The sequence below is a fragment of the Neomonachus schauinslandi genome, chromosome 16 (genome assembly GCF_002201575.2).
Source record: "Neomonachus schauinslandi chromosome 16, ASM220157v2, whole genome shotgun sequence".
In the NCBI taxonomy this organism is placed as follows: Eukaryota; Metazoa; Chordata; class Mammalia; order Carnivora; family Phocidae; genus Neomonachus; species Neomonachus schauinslandi.
The window spans coordinates 48,392,576-48,411,306 of record NC_058418.1 but is presented as its reverse complement, the minus strand read 5'-3'; the positions used below and the strand labels follow the sequence as shown (position 1 = coordinate 48,411,306).

Here is an 18,731-nt window from a genome sequence, read left to right as displayed (position 1 = left end):
AAATAAATAAATAAATAAATAAATAAATAAATAAATAAATAAATAAAATCTTTAAAAAACTATGAAAGCCCATGGAAATAGAAGAATATGAAGTACCACCTTCTTTAAAATCTCTAAATGCCATCCCTCATAACAAAGAATATAGAATTTATCTCCCTAATCACACAGACTGGTTACGGTTTTCAGTACTAGACCACACACAAACTTCTCAGAGAAAGCTATTATATACAAGGAATTATCAGTATTGCTCTATTCACCACCAATACCCACTATTCGTGAACCAAATGTGATCACTATATCCACTAGTGCATACGTAGTCAAAAGAAATGTCAGGAATGACTCTGGATCACTGGTTATAAATAGAAGTTGCCCATGTGCTTCCCTGTCCTGACTCATTTGATTCTCACAACAAGCCTGTGAGATGGGAAACTACTATTTTTCCTCATTTAGACATGAAGAGACTGAGGCAAAGGGAGGTAGTCCCTTGTAAAAGGTCACAGAGCTAAAATCAGGCAAACCCTGAACACTGTTGACCCCGGAGCCCAGTCTTCATCACAGATGACATGGCTTCCACCTTCAGGAAGTTTGCTTTTTATGAAACAGGAAGTTGACACATGAGCAGGTGATATATATTACATGCGGAACTGAAACAGGATATACACTACAGAAGTTTAGGATCTGGACAGTGTTGCTGGCTGAGTGATTAGCAAAACAGAAACATTCCATTTACATTCTAGGGTAGGATTCTGAAAAGTCGAAATGAAGGGTTGGAGCCTTCCAAGCAGAGGAATGATACGAGGGCAGACAGATGCAAGGCACATTTTTCAGAATGGCAGTAATTGGACTGAAGGGAGAGAGAGGGCATGGAGAGGGCAGTGGTCATTAAGGCAGGAAAAGAAAGTGGATCCAAAATGTAGAAAGTCTTTCATTCAAAGCTAAGAAAACAACTGTCAAACTTTCAGCATCTGAGGACCACTTAGTGTGTGTTTTATGGTGGGCACACATGTGGATCATCAACTTTAGATAAATGAATATCAAAAAAGACAATCTACAATTTTAAATGTATAGAATAAACAATATTTAGGATCACTAATAATATGCATGCTTATTCATTGTTCTACAAGAAGATATTATTTGCAATCTTTTACCAGGCTATACCCAGCTTAATGATGGATAGCTTGATCTGTTTGGGCCACTTACATAGCCAGCTACTTTAACTTCTCACTCTTGATAGCTACTCAATAAAATATTTTAACTCCTATTTTTAGGTCACTGAGAAAAACAAGATTTTGTGGCTCTGCCAGAGATTTCTGGATATTTTGATAAAAGATGGACATTGAATGGTGGGCTGTTCTTATTTTAGCATAAAATCCAATAGCATGTCAACCAACATGTCCAACCCCAAAAACTGGAAGTTTGAATGTTTCAACTTGGGATATACATTCTTAATATACTTACTTGTATGTGGTTCTAGAAACAAGTTTTTTAAACTATGCTAAAGAACTTACATGTGCAGGGGCACAGTTGGTTAAGCTTCTGACTCTTGGTTTCAGCTCAGATCATGATCTCAGGGTCGTGGGATCAAGCCCCATGTCAGGCTCTGCACTGGGTGTGGAGCCCGCTTAAGATTCTCTCTCTCTCTCTCCTTCTCCCTCTGCCCCCCCACTCGTGCTGTCTCTCTCTAAAATAAATAAATAAATTATTTTTTTTTAAAAAAGAACTCACATGTGTATTGTGAGTATACAAAAAAAACATACTTATAAATATATATATATATTTTAAGCAACAATCAAGGACTGGGAACACATCCAACTCTTGGCTCAGGTCTTTGCATTGCAGTCCAATTTGTAAAAGAAATTCTAATATTCTTTCCCAAGATCATTATATTTTGACTCTTAGGAGATAAATTCAGGTAGGTGGTATGCTAGTGTTTAATATGTTGTTCTCTGGGGAGGGTGCAGGGGAGGAGCCCTGCTTTGTAGCACTGGTCAATTCCTGTGGTGTAAGTGCTCCCCCGGTGGCAGATTTCAAGCTCCCAATTTGATAGTGCTGAGTTGGGAAGAGCTGCTGACAGTGGGCTCCCACAAACCAGCAGGTTATTGACCAGGGCTCAGATGAGCTACTTGAGCAATGCAGCTAGAATCATATTGCAGTTACAAATTTCTCACTTACAGCCTCGGGTATGAAAAATGCATTTTTTCCCCTAACTCAATCTAATTTTCTCTCTTGAGTTTCTATTCTGTCTAATGTAGAAAATCAATCTAATCATTTCTGAGGATCTCGAGCCAGTTCGTGGATTACTCAGTCGATTCCGGATTTTATTTCTGTCACCTTCGGCTTCCAGATGCTTACTGGGGTCTGTTTCCCTTTGTGCCAGCCCTGGGAGCAGGGGACAGGAAGACACATGCAGTCATACATCCCTTCTGTTGTCACCTGCTAAGGGTTGGTCAGGACCTGCTTTATCACAGCATTTGGACGTTTTTCCTCCCATCCCAGGTGTGACCTTTTGCCCACACCCACCTCTCCACTCCCTACCTCCTACATTCGTTCTTGGCACCCATGGTAGCTCCCGGTTCTGCCATCTGGGGCCGCAGTGGGGTCTCTGCCACACTACCACGTCTACACTGCAGCAACAGAGTGATCTGGTGACTTGTCTTGGGTGGGCAGGCTCCCCTCCATCACCCACTCTATTCACAGCCTTCACATGCAGATACCTGAACGTGAATGAAGGGTTCTGTGACATTTCCGACTGTGGACTTAATCTCAGGCAGGACTTCAGGGAAAACGAGTCTTCACACTTGTTTGCTCATGTCCAACCCTCTTCCTACTTTTCCAAACCTTCCTCCTCTCTTCCCCTCAGTGGGATACAGGGCAAAGGAATTCCTTCGGGCTGCTCATTTCTCCTTCAGGTCTTTTATATCCTAGACCTCAAAGGTACCCACTTAGCTATGTTCCCAAGGTGTGCAGTGACCCCCTTTTCTTAAGCCTTGGATGATATGTGCCTCTCTGAGCTGGGAGAGGAGCTGAAGGACCAGGGGGGGGGGGGTCCTATCCATTTCTGCTCCCCAAATCATCCCCCACACAGAAATATCTCTGAAGGAATTATTATTGCCATTAAAAATGTCTTTATGTCTTCCTTCATTACAGGAATTTATGGGCTCACCTTTCTTAACATTAACCAGTGTGCTTTAATGCAGAAGCTACTGCCCATTTGTTTGCACAGTACAGTGAAAAGAACTCCCTACCCCCCATTTCCCAGTGGCCACAGGTTGGTAAGATTGTAACACTCAGACCTGCTCCTGTCTGCCAACCATCTTCCGTGAATGAAGCCCCTCCTGTCTATCCACTGCCACTCAATCCAGCCCCACTGCCTTCTCCAGTCTGCAACATGGCACACCAGATGACCCCGAACAGGAGCAAAAACTGTTTTCTCCCGCAGTATGGGTCACCAAGGTGAACCAGACTGAAGGACTGATGAGTGAAAGCAGGATTAAAACTTAGAAATCAAAGTAGTTCTTACATGGAAGAAAGCAGGAGTCAGCTAGCATTTTCTCAGAATAGTTACTCTTCCACATTTAGAGCCACTAAAAAAATACAGGTTTTGACAGTGTCTTTTGATAGAGGAATTCTGCAAACAGCTTATTCTACTTTGCTCCCCATCATATCAATAATGAGATGGTTTTTTGGTTTTTTGTTTTGTTTTGTTTTGGTTCTTTTGCTATAAGGAGTGCAACTTGGATGCATATGTAGTTCTGTTTTTTCTATTACAGAAAAAATTCATAACATTCAGATTAGAAACACTAGTTTATTTCCTTGTTATAATGTGTAACTCTGTTGATATTCTCTAGTTGAGACATTATTTTCATTTCTTTTGGCTCCTTGAGCATACTTAAGAGAGTTGATTTAAAGTCTTTGTCTACTAGATCCAGTATCTCTGCTTTTCTATCCAGTGCTTTCCTTATTTAGATGCTTGTATGAAATCACCACATTCCAATATTCACTTATCCCAGCTTGTGTGTTTTATTCTTTGTACTAAAATCATGGTCGTTCCTTATGTTTATGAAATTGTTCAAATTTCTATTTCTTACTTTTTTATTCCATTTATACTTTTATGCATCAATGAGCTCTTTATGTGTTTGTGCTAATCATAGAATTAATACCATGTAGTATTTATTAGGTTTATTTAGATTAAATAATTAGATTTATAGAACAAATATAAGAACACACAAATTAAGCAAAGATGGGTTAGTTAAGGGAAACTATACTCTGTTAGTAAATGGTAGACAATTCATAGATTATCTTACTATTTAACCTGAAAAAAGTTTGAATATTTTTTTCTTCTTTCCTTAAAACTACCAAATTATCTGCTCAACCACTGCAGAGTATTAGCTGGACTTTAGAAAGCACATTCAGAAACATCCATATGTGCAATGAAGGTGGGGTTGAAAAACTTTAAACAGGGAAAAACAAGGTCACAACTGCACTTGAACATTTATTTTTATTGAGGAAAGCGTCAAAATTGCATGAGCAGTTATGGGTCTATTAAAATAACCTTGGTTAGAAATCCAAAAACTGCACAAGGGTAGTAGCAATGGAAACTAAAAAAAAAAAAAAAAAAAAAAGAATAGAATAGAATAGACAGATTGCAAACCATGCATCCACACACAGAACTTATTATCTTCAGGAGGAGGAATCAAGGGAGAAATAAAAGGTGGTTCTAAGAATGTTAAGCCATGGTGATTAAGATAACCACCAGGAACCAGAAAAGAAAAATAATTACAAGCCGAGCTGGTTTGGAGGTGATATATTTAACTTAAGATATGTTGAGCTTTTCTGAAAAGACAAGACATCTCGTAGGCAGCTGGAAAATTCCAGCAGGCAGTTGAAAATACAAGAAAGGAGATTGTTGGACATGTTTCTCCTCCAGCACAAATGTGGGAATTGTCTGCACAGGCCTCCTCCTGAGGCCCTGACAGTGGACCAGCTTGTTCTAGGAGGGCATGCACAACGCCAAGGTCAAGGAAGAAGCTTTGGAAAAACCCACATAAACATTCTCATTTTGGCACAGAGTCTCTGATCCTGTTTTTCATTTTTATACGGTCAGATATTTTTATATAGTCTATTAAATCAGTTATATTTTATATGGCCAATTATATAGTCCATCTTACATGTGTCCCTTTTATTTTCTATTGTTAATATTCATTACATGTCAACTTTTTTTAAAAAGGTAAAAAAGATAAGAGAAAAAATAACAATCCTCAAACCACTTAAAGAGGATTTGGGGCTAGCTTTCTACTTAAATTATTAGACCTTTAAGGACCTGACAATTCCCACTGAGGGAGAAAATCTTTGATATAAAGTCCTATTTGAGAAGAAACAGAGAAAGCCTTACAAAATCATGTAATTTTTCCAGATCTTTTCTCATGGAATTACATCTGCAGGGCAGTCTTCAAAGGGGTTACATTTAAAAATCAAATGAGATAATTTATAGGAACAGGTTTTAAATTACAGATCATTAGACAGACGATGATAATGATAGACAGACACAGAATATATGAAGTGATGTCAGCAACATGGCAGAACAGGAAGTCTCCTGCTCATATGCCCCCAGAGCAACAATAATTTGGCAGCCCTCCATGGACAAAAGTGCCTTCATGGGAGCCCTGGGACCCAGCCACAGGCCAGGAGCAATTCTGCCCTCCCAGGGTCCCACCGGGAGACACACCCGACTGCACCCGTGGAGGCAGGCCCTCCAATTTCCATTGGGAAGAAGATCCTGAAACAGCTCTGTAACTGGGCTCCGGCCCCTCCCAGCTGCTCCTGGAGCAGTTCTGCCAATGTGGAGACTGGGCCAGCCCCTCACTGCCAGATCAGGAAGCAGTCCTGCCGATCCTCCAGGAGCCTGCCCCCAGAGGTCAGCCCTCAAACCTCAGTCTGACTGTGGATCTTGAAGGGGTCCTGTCAGCTGCAGTCGGGAAGCAGTCCTGCCCACTCAGGCACATGGAGGGAGACACACCCACTCACGCCTCCAGACGTAGGCTTGCCTACTTTGATCCTAGTAGACCCCAAAGTGGTCCCATGATTTGGCTCCAGCCCCTCTTAGCCACAGTCCTTGAGACGTCCTGCCCACCCAGAAGTTGGGCAGGAGACATGTTCTTCCATGCCCTTGAAAGCTGGCCTGCAGACCTGGGTCCAAGCTGTGGACCATTTGAATCAGTTCCAGGCCCTCTCAGACACAGTCTGGGACCAATCCTGCCTGCCCAGGGACCTGTCCTGTGATGCTCCTTCAAATGCAAACTACAAGGCAAGGTTATACAGACCACAAAAAATCAGATAGACATGATACCACCAAAGGACACTAATAAACTTCCAGCAACTGACCCCAAAGAAATGAAGATCTACAAACTGCCTAACAAAGAATTCAAAATAATCATCAGAAAGAAGCTCAATGAGATACAAGACAACAAAGACAATGAAACAAAATCAGAAAAACAGTGTATGAATAAAATGAGAAGTTTAACACTTCTGAGCAGCCTTATTGAGATGCATCTCAGAACTTTCCACCCTGAGGACATCTTATCCACCCCTTTTTTGTCCGCTATTGCTCAAGATTAGCCTCACAGGCAGGTACTACTCCCCATACTCCACTATCAGAATTATAATGCCCCATGGATTCTCTGGGAGCATCAAGGTTGCCATGGGCAGGAAGTTTCAGGTAAGTGGTACAATCCCAAAAGAGGCCCTTTTACACCTGTTGGAAGCTGGACTCACTCCTTACCTCACTGGCTGGAGAAACAGGTGTGGCTGAGAGGATCTAAGTGTCACCCAAGACGTGTCCAACAGACTACGGCACATTTTTAATGACCATAGTCTCTAATAAGAATGGATACAATCAAGATAAAAAGCTTTTGCACAGCAAAAGAAACAGTCAACAAAACCAAAAGGTAACCGACAGAATGGGAGAAGATATTTGCAAATGGCATATCAGATAAAGGGCTAGTATCCAAAATCTATAAAGAACTTAGCAAACTCAACACACAAAGAACCAATGATCCAATCAAGAAATGGGCAGAAGACATGAACAGACATTTTTCCAAAGAAGACATCCAAACGGCCAACAGACACATGAAAAAGTGCTCAACATCTCTCGGCATCAGGGAAATCCAAGTCAAAACCTCAATGAGATACCACCTCACACCAGTCAGAATGGCTAAAATTAACAAGTCAGGAAATGACAGATGTTGGCGGGGATGCGGAGAAAGGGGAACCCTCCTACACTGTTGGTGGGAATGCAAGCTGGTTCAGCCACTGTGGAAAACAGTATGGAGGTTCTTCAAAAAGTTGAAAATAGAGCTAATATATGATCCAGCAATTGCACTACTGGGTATTTATCCCAAAGATACAAAAGTAGGGATCCGAAGGGGTACGTGCACCCCGATGTTTATAGCAACAATGTCCACAATAGCCAAACTGTGGAAAGAGCCATGTCCATCGACAGATGAATGGATAAAGAAGATGTGGTATATATATACAATGGAATATTATGCAGCCATCAAAAGGAATGAGATCTTGCCATTTGCAACGATGTGGATAGAACTGGAGGGTGTTATGCTGAGCGAAATAAGTCAATCAGAGGAAGACATGTATCATATGACCTCACTGATATGAGGAATTCTTAATCTCAGGAAACAAACTGAGGGTTGCTGGAGTGGTGGGGGGTGGGAGGGATGGGGTGGCTGGGTGATAGACATTGGGGAGGGTATGTGCTATGGTGAGTGCTGTGAAGTGTGCAAGACTGTTGAATCATAGATCTGTACCTCTGAAACAAATAATACATTATATGTTAAAAAATAAAAAAAAAGAAGAAGAAGATAGCAGGAGGGGAAGAATGAAGGGGGGGAAATCAGAGAGGGAGACAAACCATGAGAGACTATGGACTCTTGAGAAACAAACTGAGGGTTCTAGAGGGGAGGGGGGTGGGTAGATAGGTTAGCCTGGTGATGGGTATTAAAGAGGGCACGTTCTGCATGGAGCACTGGGTGTTATATGCAAACAATGAATCATGGAACACTACATCAAAAACAATGATGTAATGTATGGTGATTAACATAATAAAAAAATTTTTTTTAAAAGTGGATACAAAAAAAAAAAAAAAGATGGTTTTCTACTGCTGGCTATCCTCACACTTCTGTGCAATCCCCTCCTGGGGAAGATGCTTGAGATTCTTATGTACTGTATCAGAATAGAAGGCTCCAGGCCCCTGCTTTCACTGTTTCTTTGGTGATGCAACCCACCCGGCTTGCAGAGTACATGTGCCTTCCAGCCAAGAGTGTACATTCTCATTCTGAGGCTCAGTCCCAGTCCCTCCACACATATATGCTAACATTTTGTTTGGAGTATTTTGCATTTATATTCATGAGAGAGAGTGGCTTTTAATTTTCCTTTCTTGTTTGTCCTTGACAGGGTTTGGCATCAAGGTTATGCTGGCCTCACAGAATGAGTTGGGAAGTATTTTGACTTTTTTTCTGTCCTCTGGAAGAGAATGTAGAAGATTAGAGTTTTATCTTCCTTAAAAGTATCTGGGAGAATTCACGTATGAAGGCATTTTCACCTGGAGTTTTCTCTGTTGGAGCATGTGAATTATGGATTCACTATCTTTAACAGACAGAGAGATATTTAAATTGTCCATTTTATTTCTTGGGCACAAGTTTTTAGGTTGTGTTTTTCGAATAATTTTTTTCAATTCATTTAAATTTTCACCATGATTAGCAGAAAGTTTGTTGAAATATCCTCTTGTTATATTTTTGTCTTATTGATTGTATTGCATGTTTTCTATTTCATTAATTAATGCACTTTTCTTTTTTCCTTTCCCTTTTCCTTACTTTGGTTTAATCTGTCATTTTTTAAGAATTTCCTCGGGAAATTGAAGAAGTAGGCAATGGATGGATCATTAATATTTAGCCTGCCTTCTTTTGTAATATGTGCAAGTAAGGCTATCAGTTTGGACTAAGCTGCATCTCAATTTTGACCTACAGTATTTGGTTATCACTGAATTAAAATGTGGCCTAATCTCCACTGAGATTTCTTTTTAGAAGGTACATTAATTAAATTCCACACCTTTCTAGGTTTTTACCTTTTTCTTAATTATTGATTTCTAGCTTAATTCAACTATACCCAAGGGACTTATTCTGTAGGATTTAAATCCTTTGAGATTTGTTCAAACAATTTTTATGGCCCAGAATAAGTTTAAGTAAATATTTAAAGGTACATTGGATAAGAATGTGTATTCTGTAGTTGTTGGGGGCAGCGTTTTATACAACCTACCCATTATATAAATATAAATTACACATTTACATATTTTGTCAAATTTGTTAACTTTGCTATTAAAATCTTCTGTACTTTCATTGTTTTTTGCCTACTTCTTTAATAAGATACAGAGAAGCAGTTAAAACCCACTCACTCTGGTTGTGTTTCAATTTGTATTGTCTGTTTCTCCTATTGTTTCTGTCCATTCTTCTTTATATATTTGGAATCTCTGTTCTTTGGTGCAGAAAATGTCAGGCTCACTATACACTATTTCCTTTCTCTCCAGGATCTTTGCCCCTTGAAGGCCTGGCTATCTTGGGTTTTTATCAGATATCTTCAAGCAGTTAACACTTTCTGGTTGGTTTATTAGTTTATAGAAATGCAGCAGTTACAGACTGAATGTGTCTCCCCAAAATTCATAGCTGAAGTCCTAATCCCCAATATGATGGTATTTGGTGCCTTTTAGAAGTATTTAGGTTTGGATTAGGTCTTCAGAGTGGGCCCCTCATGATGGGATTAGTGGCCTTTTAAGAAGAAGAAGACAGAGAGATGTGCTCTCCACACAAACACATCAAGGAAAGGCTGCATGAGCACACAGCAAGAAGGTGGCTGTCTGCTAGCCAAAGCAGGCTCTCACCAGGAACTGAATCTGCCACCATCTTGATCTCAGACTTCCCAGCCGCCAGAACTGCAAGAAATAAATGTCTATCATTTAAGACCTCTATGGTATTTTGTTACTGCAGCCCAAGTTGCCTAAGACATTAACTTTCCCAAACTGATCATACATCGAGCCACCTTGCTAGACTCAGTTCCTTTACCATGAGGTAGGACAACATCTTAGGTACAATTTGATCATCTAGAATTTCCTGGGGGTCAGGCTGTGTGTGGGGCTTGACTTGTAGTTGTTGGTTTCTTTGCCTTCCTCACTCTGCTTTCTCCCCCACCTCCCTCACTGTTTTCTCCTGGTAGGTATCCCCTAATAAACCACTGGCACCTTATCATTGCCCAGGGCGTGCTTCTGGGAGAATCCACCTAACACAAAACGTGATTACTTAACTTATGGTTTTCTCTGACCCCAAAGAAATGAAGATCTGCAAACTGCCTAAGGTTCATGTGAAATTTTCCTACCCGGCACTCTGAAAAGTATTAGATATACACAAAGAAAGGTATGTTATGTATTAATGATAGTTTTAAATTTTATGAATGTATTTTAATTGACCAAATTTGAGCCATTGTATCAATTTCAGTAGGGATCATATCTGTAACTTGAATTCCTAGATTTTATGGCAGTTTAAGACATTTCCTAAGCCAGGAGCATGTTGCGTCTTCTCATTCGAGGGGACAGAGAAGAACAATCTGCCTTGACGTACCCTACTTACTTTCTTATTGAAGGGCCTTCAATTTTACTCACTCACATGCTTTGAAAAAATCTCCATTATTAGAGTAAGTTGGAAAGAAAAGATATCATCACCTATAGAGTAGTACAAATAAAAAGAGTATATTGTCATAGAGTTTAGAGATCCTGGAATTCAACCCCATTTCATTTCCCTAAGGCGACTCACAGTTTAGTATTATGATCTAGTTTTTGTGTTGCCAAAACCAGATTTTTTATCACTATAGATTGCTTAGGATTGGCTACTTGGCACATTCACTCAGATTACATTATCAGATTGATTTAGAGCTGAAGGAAGTGTGCTACAGGGAAGACAAAGACGATAAAGAGAAGACAGAACAGGACTCTGGCAGGAGAAATGAGAAGAGAATGGAACATACCCTTAAGGAATGAGCCCAGAAGGGAGGGCAACACCCGAAGTAAAGAGAGAGCCGAACAGCCAGGTGGACAATCACCTCTAGTGTTAAGTCAAGTGAATCAAAGAAGAGTGGAAGTGATTCCATATTAAGCACAGAAATGGCAGCAAACTCTCCTCTGCTTTAATGAACACAGGATATAGGTATATGGAGAAATAAGATGTAAATCTTCACTCATTTTTATTCCACCTTCTCAAGGCCAGCATACAAAATATAATCTATAAACACAGGTGACACACCACGGACCATAAACTTGATGTAGAACTTCGTTTTCCAAACCTTTATCAAAATGTTAGTCTCTTCGGAAGTTCTTTTTTAACTTCATAAACCAATTTCCAATTGCTAAAAAAGTAAAATATTTTAAGTAAAATCATCAGATCACCCTAGTTCACAGGCTTTGACTAAGGATATAGGAGAACGTTTTATCTTTACTTCAAGCTAATAATGAACATATAAGATATAATTATAATTCCTGTTTTGCTTTAAAGTTGATCAGGAAGAAATCAACTCTTCCTACCAGAGTTATATGGAAGCCCAAATTTCCCTTTGTAATGTATGCATTTGGTCCTGTGAGGTTTGCTAAACTGCAGTTAATGAGCAGGACACACATTGAAACTGTTTAACATTCTCTTGGGACTGTGCTTTTCTTGTGGTCACCAAAGCCAAGATCATTATCAATAAAGCCAATACCATTTCAGCATCATCCCTATTCTTCCAATAGAAAATAAGGAAATTAAAGGGGTGTCTGGGTGGCGCAGTTGGTTAAGCATCCGACTTCTGGTTTCGGCTCAGGTTGTGATCTCAGGGTCGTGGGATGGAGCCCTGCTTGGAACCCTCTTCAGGCTCTGCCCTCAGCCCCAAGTCTCTTAGGATGCTCTCACCCTCTCCCTCTGCTCCTTTCCCCTGCACAAGCATGCACATGCTTTCTCAAATAAATAAATAAATCTTAAAATAAAAAGGAAAGAAAATTAGGAAATTAGTGCACAGTGGTTACATTTTTTCCCCATCCTTGAATGAGTAAGAGGTAGCAGTGATTTAAACCCAAGAATGGTGAATTGGTCTCACATATGTCTAACACTGAAGTGTCTGCTTTTCACCTACAATTTTATGATCCACTGGAGAGAGAGAGTATGACCGTAGGTTAGCTAAGGTTCAAGTGTGCTGGGGAGGCTTGCGTTTTGTGACTACAGGGGTAACTCTCAGTGATCTGACTATTCAGGGATTTAGTTGGGTTTAAATGCTCTCATCTCACTGTTAAGAACTGTATATCTCCTAATCCCGGAGATAAGTTAAGGCAGGAGACAGAAGAATCAGGCAGAGCTGCATGCACAGCCCGAATCAATATGGAGGTGTATGCCCCTTGCAATTTTGATAATTATTCAGGTGCCAAGGGCTTACTCAGGCACATCAGATTCTGGGTATAATGGGGAATCAGGTGCTATAGAAGCAAATAAACTGCTGGCATCTTTTGTTCTCTAACATGTACAAGAAAAGGCCATCCCTAATGCACCCAATCCGTGTTCTTCTCAGTCAGGAAGCTTGCCCACCCCATCTCTGGTCCTGGGGACATCTCAGGCACACTCCTGACCCACACCAACCGACGGTGCCAACGAGGCTCCCCTTTCCTTAGGCTTCAGTTTTTCCAGTGCTGTGCAAAATTCATCTCTTACTCTTTTCCTCATAAAGTATTGGTTATTAAGTGCATTAATGTTATCATTTTTTAAGTGTGATAATTATAAAAGATTTTATGCAATATGTTTAACCGCAAGAAACATTCACCTCATCTGTCCTCTTCAGCACTGACATGCATCATGCATACCTTGGGGATTTAGCTTTTGGGTTTTAATTTAGGCATAATAGTTGTATGTGAACAAGTACAATGATTTAGGGCAGTAAAAATCACCAAATAACTCTGTATAGAATATCATAATTATTCTCATTAGAAGTACATCTGAAAATGGGAGTTCTCTATCAATTAACCAAATATGCTAATTTCTCTACAGACAGATGCTTGACAAATTCTATAGGCATGGGGAAAACATTGCTCCGCAAGCATTTAGAGTAGAAGGGTTTAGCTGCAGTTAAAAAAACTGACAGCAGGAAAATAGAGACAAACATTCAACTTTCTAGCAAAATAGGATATATTTTGATCTTACAGAATAGATGAGAGAAAACTTGCAGTATTTTTCAGTTATGGAAGCAATCTGCCATATAAATAAACACATGTACATATATATGTTTGCACTCATACATATAAGTATTTTATTTTTGCGGTGCATAATAACTTTATTTACTGCTTTATTATTTTACATGTACACACAAGTATATCAGTTTGCAATAAACCATTTCCTAGGTTTCCCGAGTACATGAAAATAAGAACTGTCATTTGGACTACACTGCAGCATAAAGAACAGTTCTACTTATGTGGCTTCCTTATATTCTATCCTAAGAACACACTTGGACTATCAAATGGTGCACTAGAGCCTGTTTGAACTTGACATTGACAACAGTAACATTAGTTGCCCATTATAATTCAAACTACACGGAAACTGCAACAATATGGTATTACATAAGAGCAGAGAGAGGCTGAATTCCATTACCTAGCCAGTATTGGCAGTGATGGGTTTTTGTCTGTGTTGTTTACCGTTACATCTGGATTACACTTCTCTGAGCTATGAAATCTTTCAGGTTCAAATTGAGAGGCATCTTCCCCGTACAAACAAGTATGGAAAAGAAGTCATTTACTCGACGGCACTTGTACGAGCTTCCCAGGGCTGCTATCACTGAATATCACTAACTGGGCAGCTTAAAACAACAGAACTTATTCTCTCACAGTTTTGGAGGCTGGAAGTCCAAAATCACGGTGTCGGCAGGTCCATGCTCCTCCCTCTGGAGCTTTAGAGAAGACTCCTTCCCTGCCTCCTCCTAGCCTCTGGCAGTTGATAGCAATACAAACATTTCTTGGTTTGTAGCCATAGCGTTCCAATTTCTGCTTCCATTTCTACATCTTCCATTTCCACATGGCCTTCTTCTCTTGGTTTCTTCTGTCTCTGTGTGTCTCCAAATCTCATTCTCTTTAGAAGGCCTGATGTGAAGCTCACCGGCTCTAGGCCAGTATGACCTAATCCCATGTGACCTTAACTTGATCATACTGCAGAGACCATATGTCCAAATACAGCCACATTCATAGATATTAGGGCAAGAACTTGAATACATCCTTTTGGGGGACACACACAACTCAACCCACAACAGCACTCCAGTGGTAAAATTAAATTAATATACCTTCAAAAAATGTTCATTTTTCTTCCTCCCTTCTGGTAGACTCATTACGTTCAAAAGTATCTTTTCCTGGTCTCCTTCTCCCACCACGGGAATAATGGGGCCTCCTTATTTTTACAGTTAACCATGGCATTTACCTCACAGATGGAGAACAGCAGCTGGATGAGCTTGATTCTTTGTTTCCTGTTTGTCTGTTCTTTGGATCTAAGTTTTCTAGATTCCACAGGGAAGAGGTCACTCTATCTGTGTTTCTGGGATGCTTTGACCTTTATTTGTTGATTTGGTTTATTTATACATGACCTCCTGACTTAACAAAACACCCTTCCATAGCCTGATCTAAATATATGACAAGGAGGGGAACCTGGGTGGCTCAGTCAGTTAAGCAACTGCCTTTGGCTCGGGTCATGATCACAGGGTCCTGGGATCGAGTCCCGCATCAGGCTCCCTGATGCGCAGGGAGCCCGCTTGAGCAGGAAGCCCGCTTCTCTCTCTCCCTGTCTCCCACTCATGCTCTCTCTCGCTCTCTCTCTCTCAAATAAATAAAACCTTTAAAAATAAATAAATAAACTACAATAAATGTTGATAGCAGAAATAATATATAGCCTTTAATAAATCACTCAAAATCTGACATTCCTTTGTAAACACTTGATGTAATTAAGAGGAAAGAAAAAAGAAAAACTAAATAAAAAAGAAAAAATGTAATCAAGTAGGTTGACAACCAGCAAAAGATAATTAAAATGATCCTGTTTTGTTTCTCCATTTCATTAACATGCAAATGAGATTCATGAAGTTTGATATTGTGGTTCACCAAGAGCCATAGAAACGAATTAAGAATGAAAATGAGTCTCACTGATGGAGACTTCTGATGAGTCTATAAATGAATGTAAAATATGATTCGATCCAATTAATAAGATATATATTTTGTGTGATTTATTGCATCTTAACAAATGAAATGAATAGTTGAATTAAATTTTGTATCCTTCCATGGGCCAAATCTTAGGAAAGCTCTTACTACTCAGATAGAGCCGTGGTAAATGTAAAACCCTGCCCTACTTTGAAAAGGAATGTAGTAAGATGGAGACCTCACTGTAAGATCAGTGTTGTGATGTCAGCATTCCTGCTGGGAGAACCATGCGGGCAAGAGCTGGACCGGTCTCCAGAGGGGTTAGGAGAGCTCACTTGCCTATGGTCAGTCAAGAATTCAGAACTGCAAATAGGGAGAGAGAGTCCAGTGTGACCATTAACCCTCACTACAAGGCAAATAAAAGTCAGACAAGCTGTGTCTACACAAATGCATTCAAGGCTCCTCCAATTCCCTATTTGATACAAGGATCTCCGTGCTTGCTCTCCTGAAGCCTTCACACCCACAAACACACATAAGTGATTGTCTCAAATAAGAGGAGCTATCATTTTAAAATAAACTTAAATTTTAAGTTATGCTAAAGTGTTAGATATTTATCATGTGTACCAGATGGCAAAATACAGACAGACACACACACGTATGATCTATTTGTTACGTCCAACGTTCATCGTGCTCAGGCATTACAACAGTACCGAGGATAACATCAAGGAGAAAAATGAAAAGAAGTGGCTGACATATGGCATGCAAGAAGGGGATAATAAATGAGCAAATCACGGTTTAAATAATATATGATGTCGGTGTCTATTTTTTCATGGTTGCTAAAAATGTTTTCTGTGTTAGGATTGCCAAGCCTCTTTCCATAGAATGTAAGTGCAGATGGCTTTTGCCTTAGCGTATTATGGAAAGGGGCCACGATGATGCTGTCTGTAAGTGCACAGAGTTTTGAAATTCTCTCTTACTTCAATAGCAAGTTGCCTTTTAATTATCTGCACTTTCCTTTAAACATATTCAAGCAATCAAACACAACCTACCTAAGAGATTGTCAACAATACGAACTGAGGATTCCTAAAGGAGCATGAAACTTATTAAGTTCCCTTTCCTCCACAGGAGAGAAAATCATGTCACCTACATTGAGAATTAAACAAACTGAGGGATTCTTATTTTTAAATAACTAGCATCTTGAGTGAAATAAGTCAAACAGAGAAAGACATGTATCATATGACCTCACTGATATGAGGAATTCTTAATCTCAGGAAACAAACTGAGGGTTGCTGGAGTGGTGGGGGGGTGGGAGGGGGAGGGATGGGGTGACTGGGTGATAGACACTGGGGAGGGTATGTGCTCTGGTAAGCGCTGTGAATTGTGCAAGACTGTTGAATCTCAGATCTGTACCTCTAAAACAAATAATGCAATATATGTTAAGGAAAAAAAAAAGAAGAAGAAGATAGCAGGAGGGGAAGAATGAAGGGGGGGAAATCGGAGGGGTAGACGAACCATGAGAGACGATGGACTCTGAAAAACAAACTGAGGGTTCTAGAGGGGAGGGAGGATGGGTTAGCCTGGTGATGGGTATTGAGGAGGGCACGTTCTGCATGGAGCACTGGGTGTTATGCACAAACAATGAATCATGGAACACTACATCTAAAACTAATGATGTAATGTATGGGGATTAACATAACAATAAAAAAATTTTAAAAAAACAAAAACAAAGAAAAATGTCAAAATAAATAAATAGCATCTTTGAAAATTACTTCTTCTTGCAAGCTTCCTATTTAACTTGAAATAGAGAGTCAATTAAATTTTCATGGCTACTGTATACATCATGATTGTATATTGTTGTAGAAAGGTTTATTTTATAAGAGATATATAAAGCTCACCATACTGAAGGAATTCAGTTCCTTGGGTGCTGAAATGATGATACAGGATTTTAAAATAGGATGTGACCCTTTGCCATTCCAGAACCAGGCCTACAGGTCTTAAACTTCCCATGAGTTCCAGCCATTTGCTGATTGAGACATGTACTTCCTTTCACAATATATCACTTAGAATGATTTTATTACAAGAGAATGGAAAATTAATGAGATTCATCATGAGCCAATCAGAAGGAAAAAAGCAGACTTACCATCTCGTCGATTTAGCCTTGCAAATCCGGCACCATGACTGCTAGAAAGTTCAGATGAACTGCTGAATGATGCCTGAGACAAGGAAGACACCAGAGGCTCATCACAATCATCTGCCGAAAGGGAAAATCCACATTCAGGTTAGTACAGTGCTGACAGCTTTCTTGGAACCAACAGGTCAAATAAACAAACAAAACAAAAAATACCAGGATCTCTAACAATATGCCTACTGCTTATATGCGATTTTCTATTAGAGGTCTAATAAGTTCAGTAAGAAAAGAAAAAGAATTTAAAGACAAGAGAATATGAAAATAGGGAAGAAAATTTTCACAGAAATTATAAAATAATATAATATCTTGAGGTAGAAAAAAGGTTTCCCTAAGCAAGAAACAAAAATATGTAATCAGTATACTGAATTTATAAATAAATGTATATAAAGAAAGGTTTATAAATTAAACTATATTAAAATTAAGAAATTATGCTTGCCAAAAGACACGTAAAGAGAAACATCACCTGTGGAAAGTATGTGCAAAACAGCATATGATTAGTATTCCAAATTAAGGAAACTAAAATAAAATAAAGAAAAACAGGGGTGCCTGGGTGGCTCAGTTGGTTGAGCGTCCAAGTCTTGGTTTCAGCTCAGGTCATGATCTCATGGGTCGTGAGAACAAGCCCAGGATCAGGCTCCACACTCAGGGGGGACTATGCTTGAAGATTCTTTCCCTCTGCCCCACCCCCAACTCACACGCACTCACTTTCTCCTCTAAAATAAATAAATCTTTTTTTAAAAATAAACGAAAATAAAAACTACCTTTATTTTTTTTAAGATTTTTTATTTATTTTTTGACAGAGAGAGACACAGCGAGAGAGGGAACACAAGCAGGGGGAGTGGGAGAGGGAGAAGCAGGCTTCCCACCGAGCAGGGAGCCCGATGCAGGGCTTGATTCCAGGACCCTCGGATCATGACCTGAGCCGAAGGCAGACACTTAATGACTAAGCTACCCAGGTGCCCCTAAAAGCTACCTTTAAATCAGTTAGAAAACACACTTGGAAAAATAGCACAAGGGAGGACCAGAGAGCTCACAGAACAGAACCTATACAAACTGATGCTCTAACTCATCAGTAAAAAGAAGTGTAAATCAAGACTACAATTGGATACTATTTTACAGACAGTATAGTCACAAGATTTTAGAATTCTTACAACACCACATCATCCACAGAATGTGGGCCAAGAGAAGCTCCAACAAGGGGCTAGTGGGAATGTAAATTTGAGCACCTACTTTAAAAACCAATTTGTCATTGGCTTGTGCATTTTTCCATACCCTGACATTCCTCAATTCCACTGATACATATGT

At 39.7% G+C, this 18,731-nt stretch overlaps 1 protein-coding gene across 1 annotated transcript in view; it reads right to left on the bottom strand.

Annotated features, from left to right (window-relative positions):
• CNTNAP4 (contactin associated protein family member 4) overlaps nt 1-18,731 on the bottom strand; it is a 213,679-nt gene that overhangs the window by 146,131 nt on the left and 48,817 nt on the right. Inside the window, exon 2 of the mRNA XM_044922066.1 lies at nt 17,379-17,489. Coding sequence (XP_044778001.1) covers nt 17,379-17,489 — 111 coding nt within the window. The remainder of the gene's footprint in view (nt 1-17,378; nt 17,490-18,731) is intronic.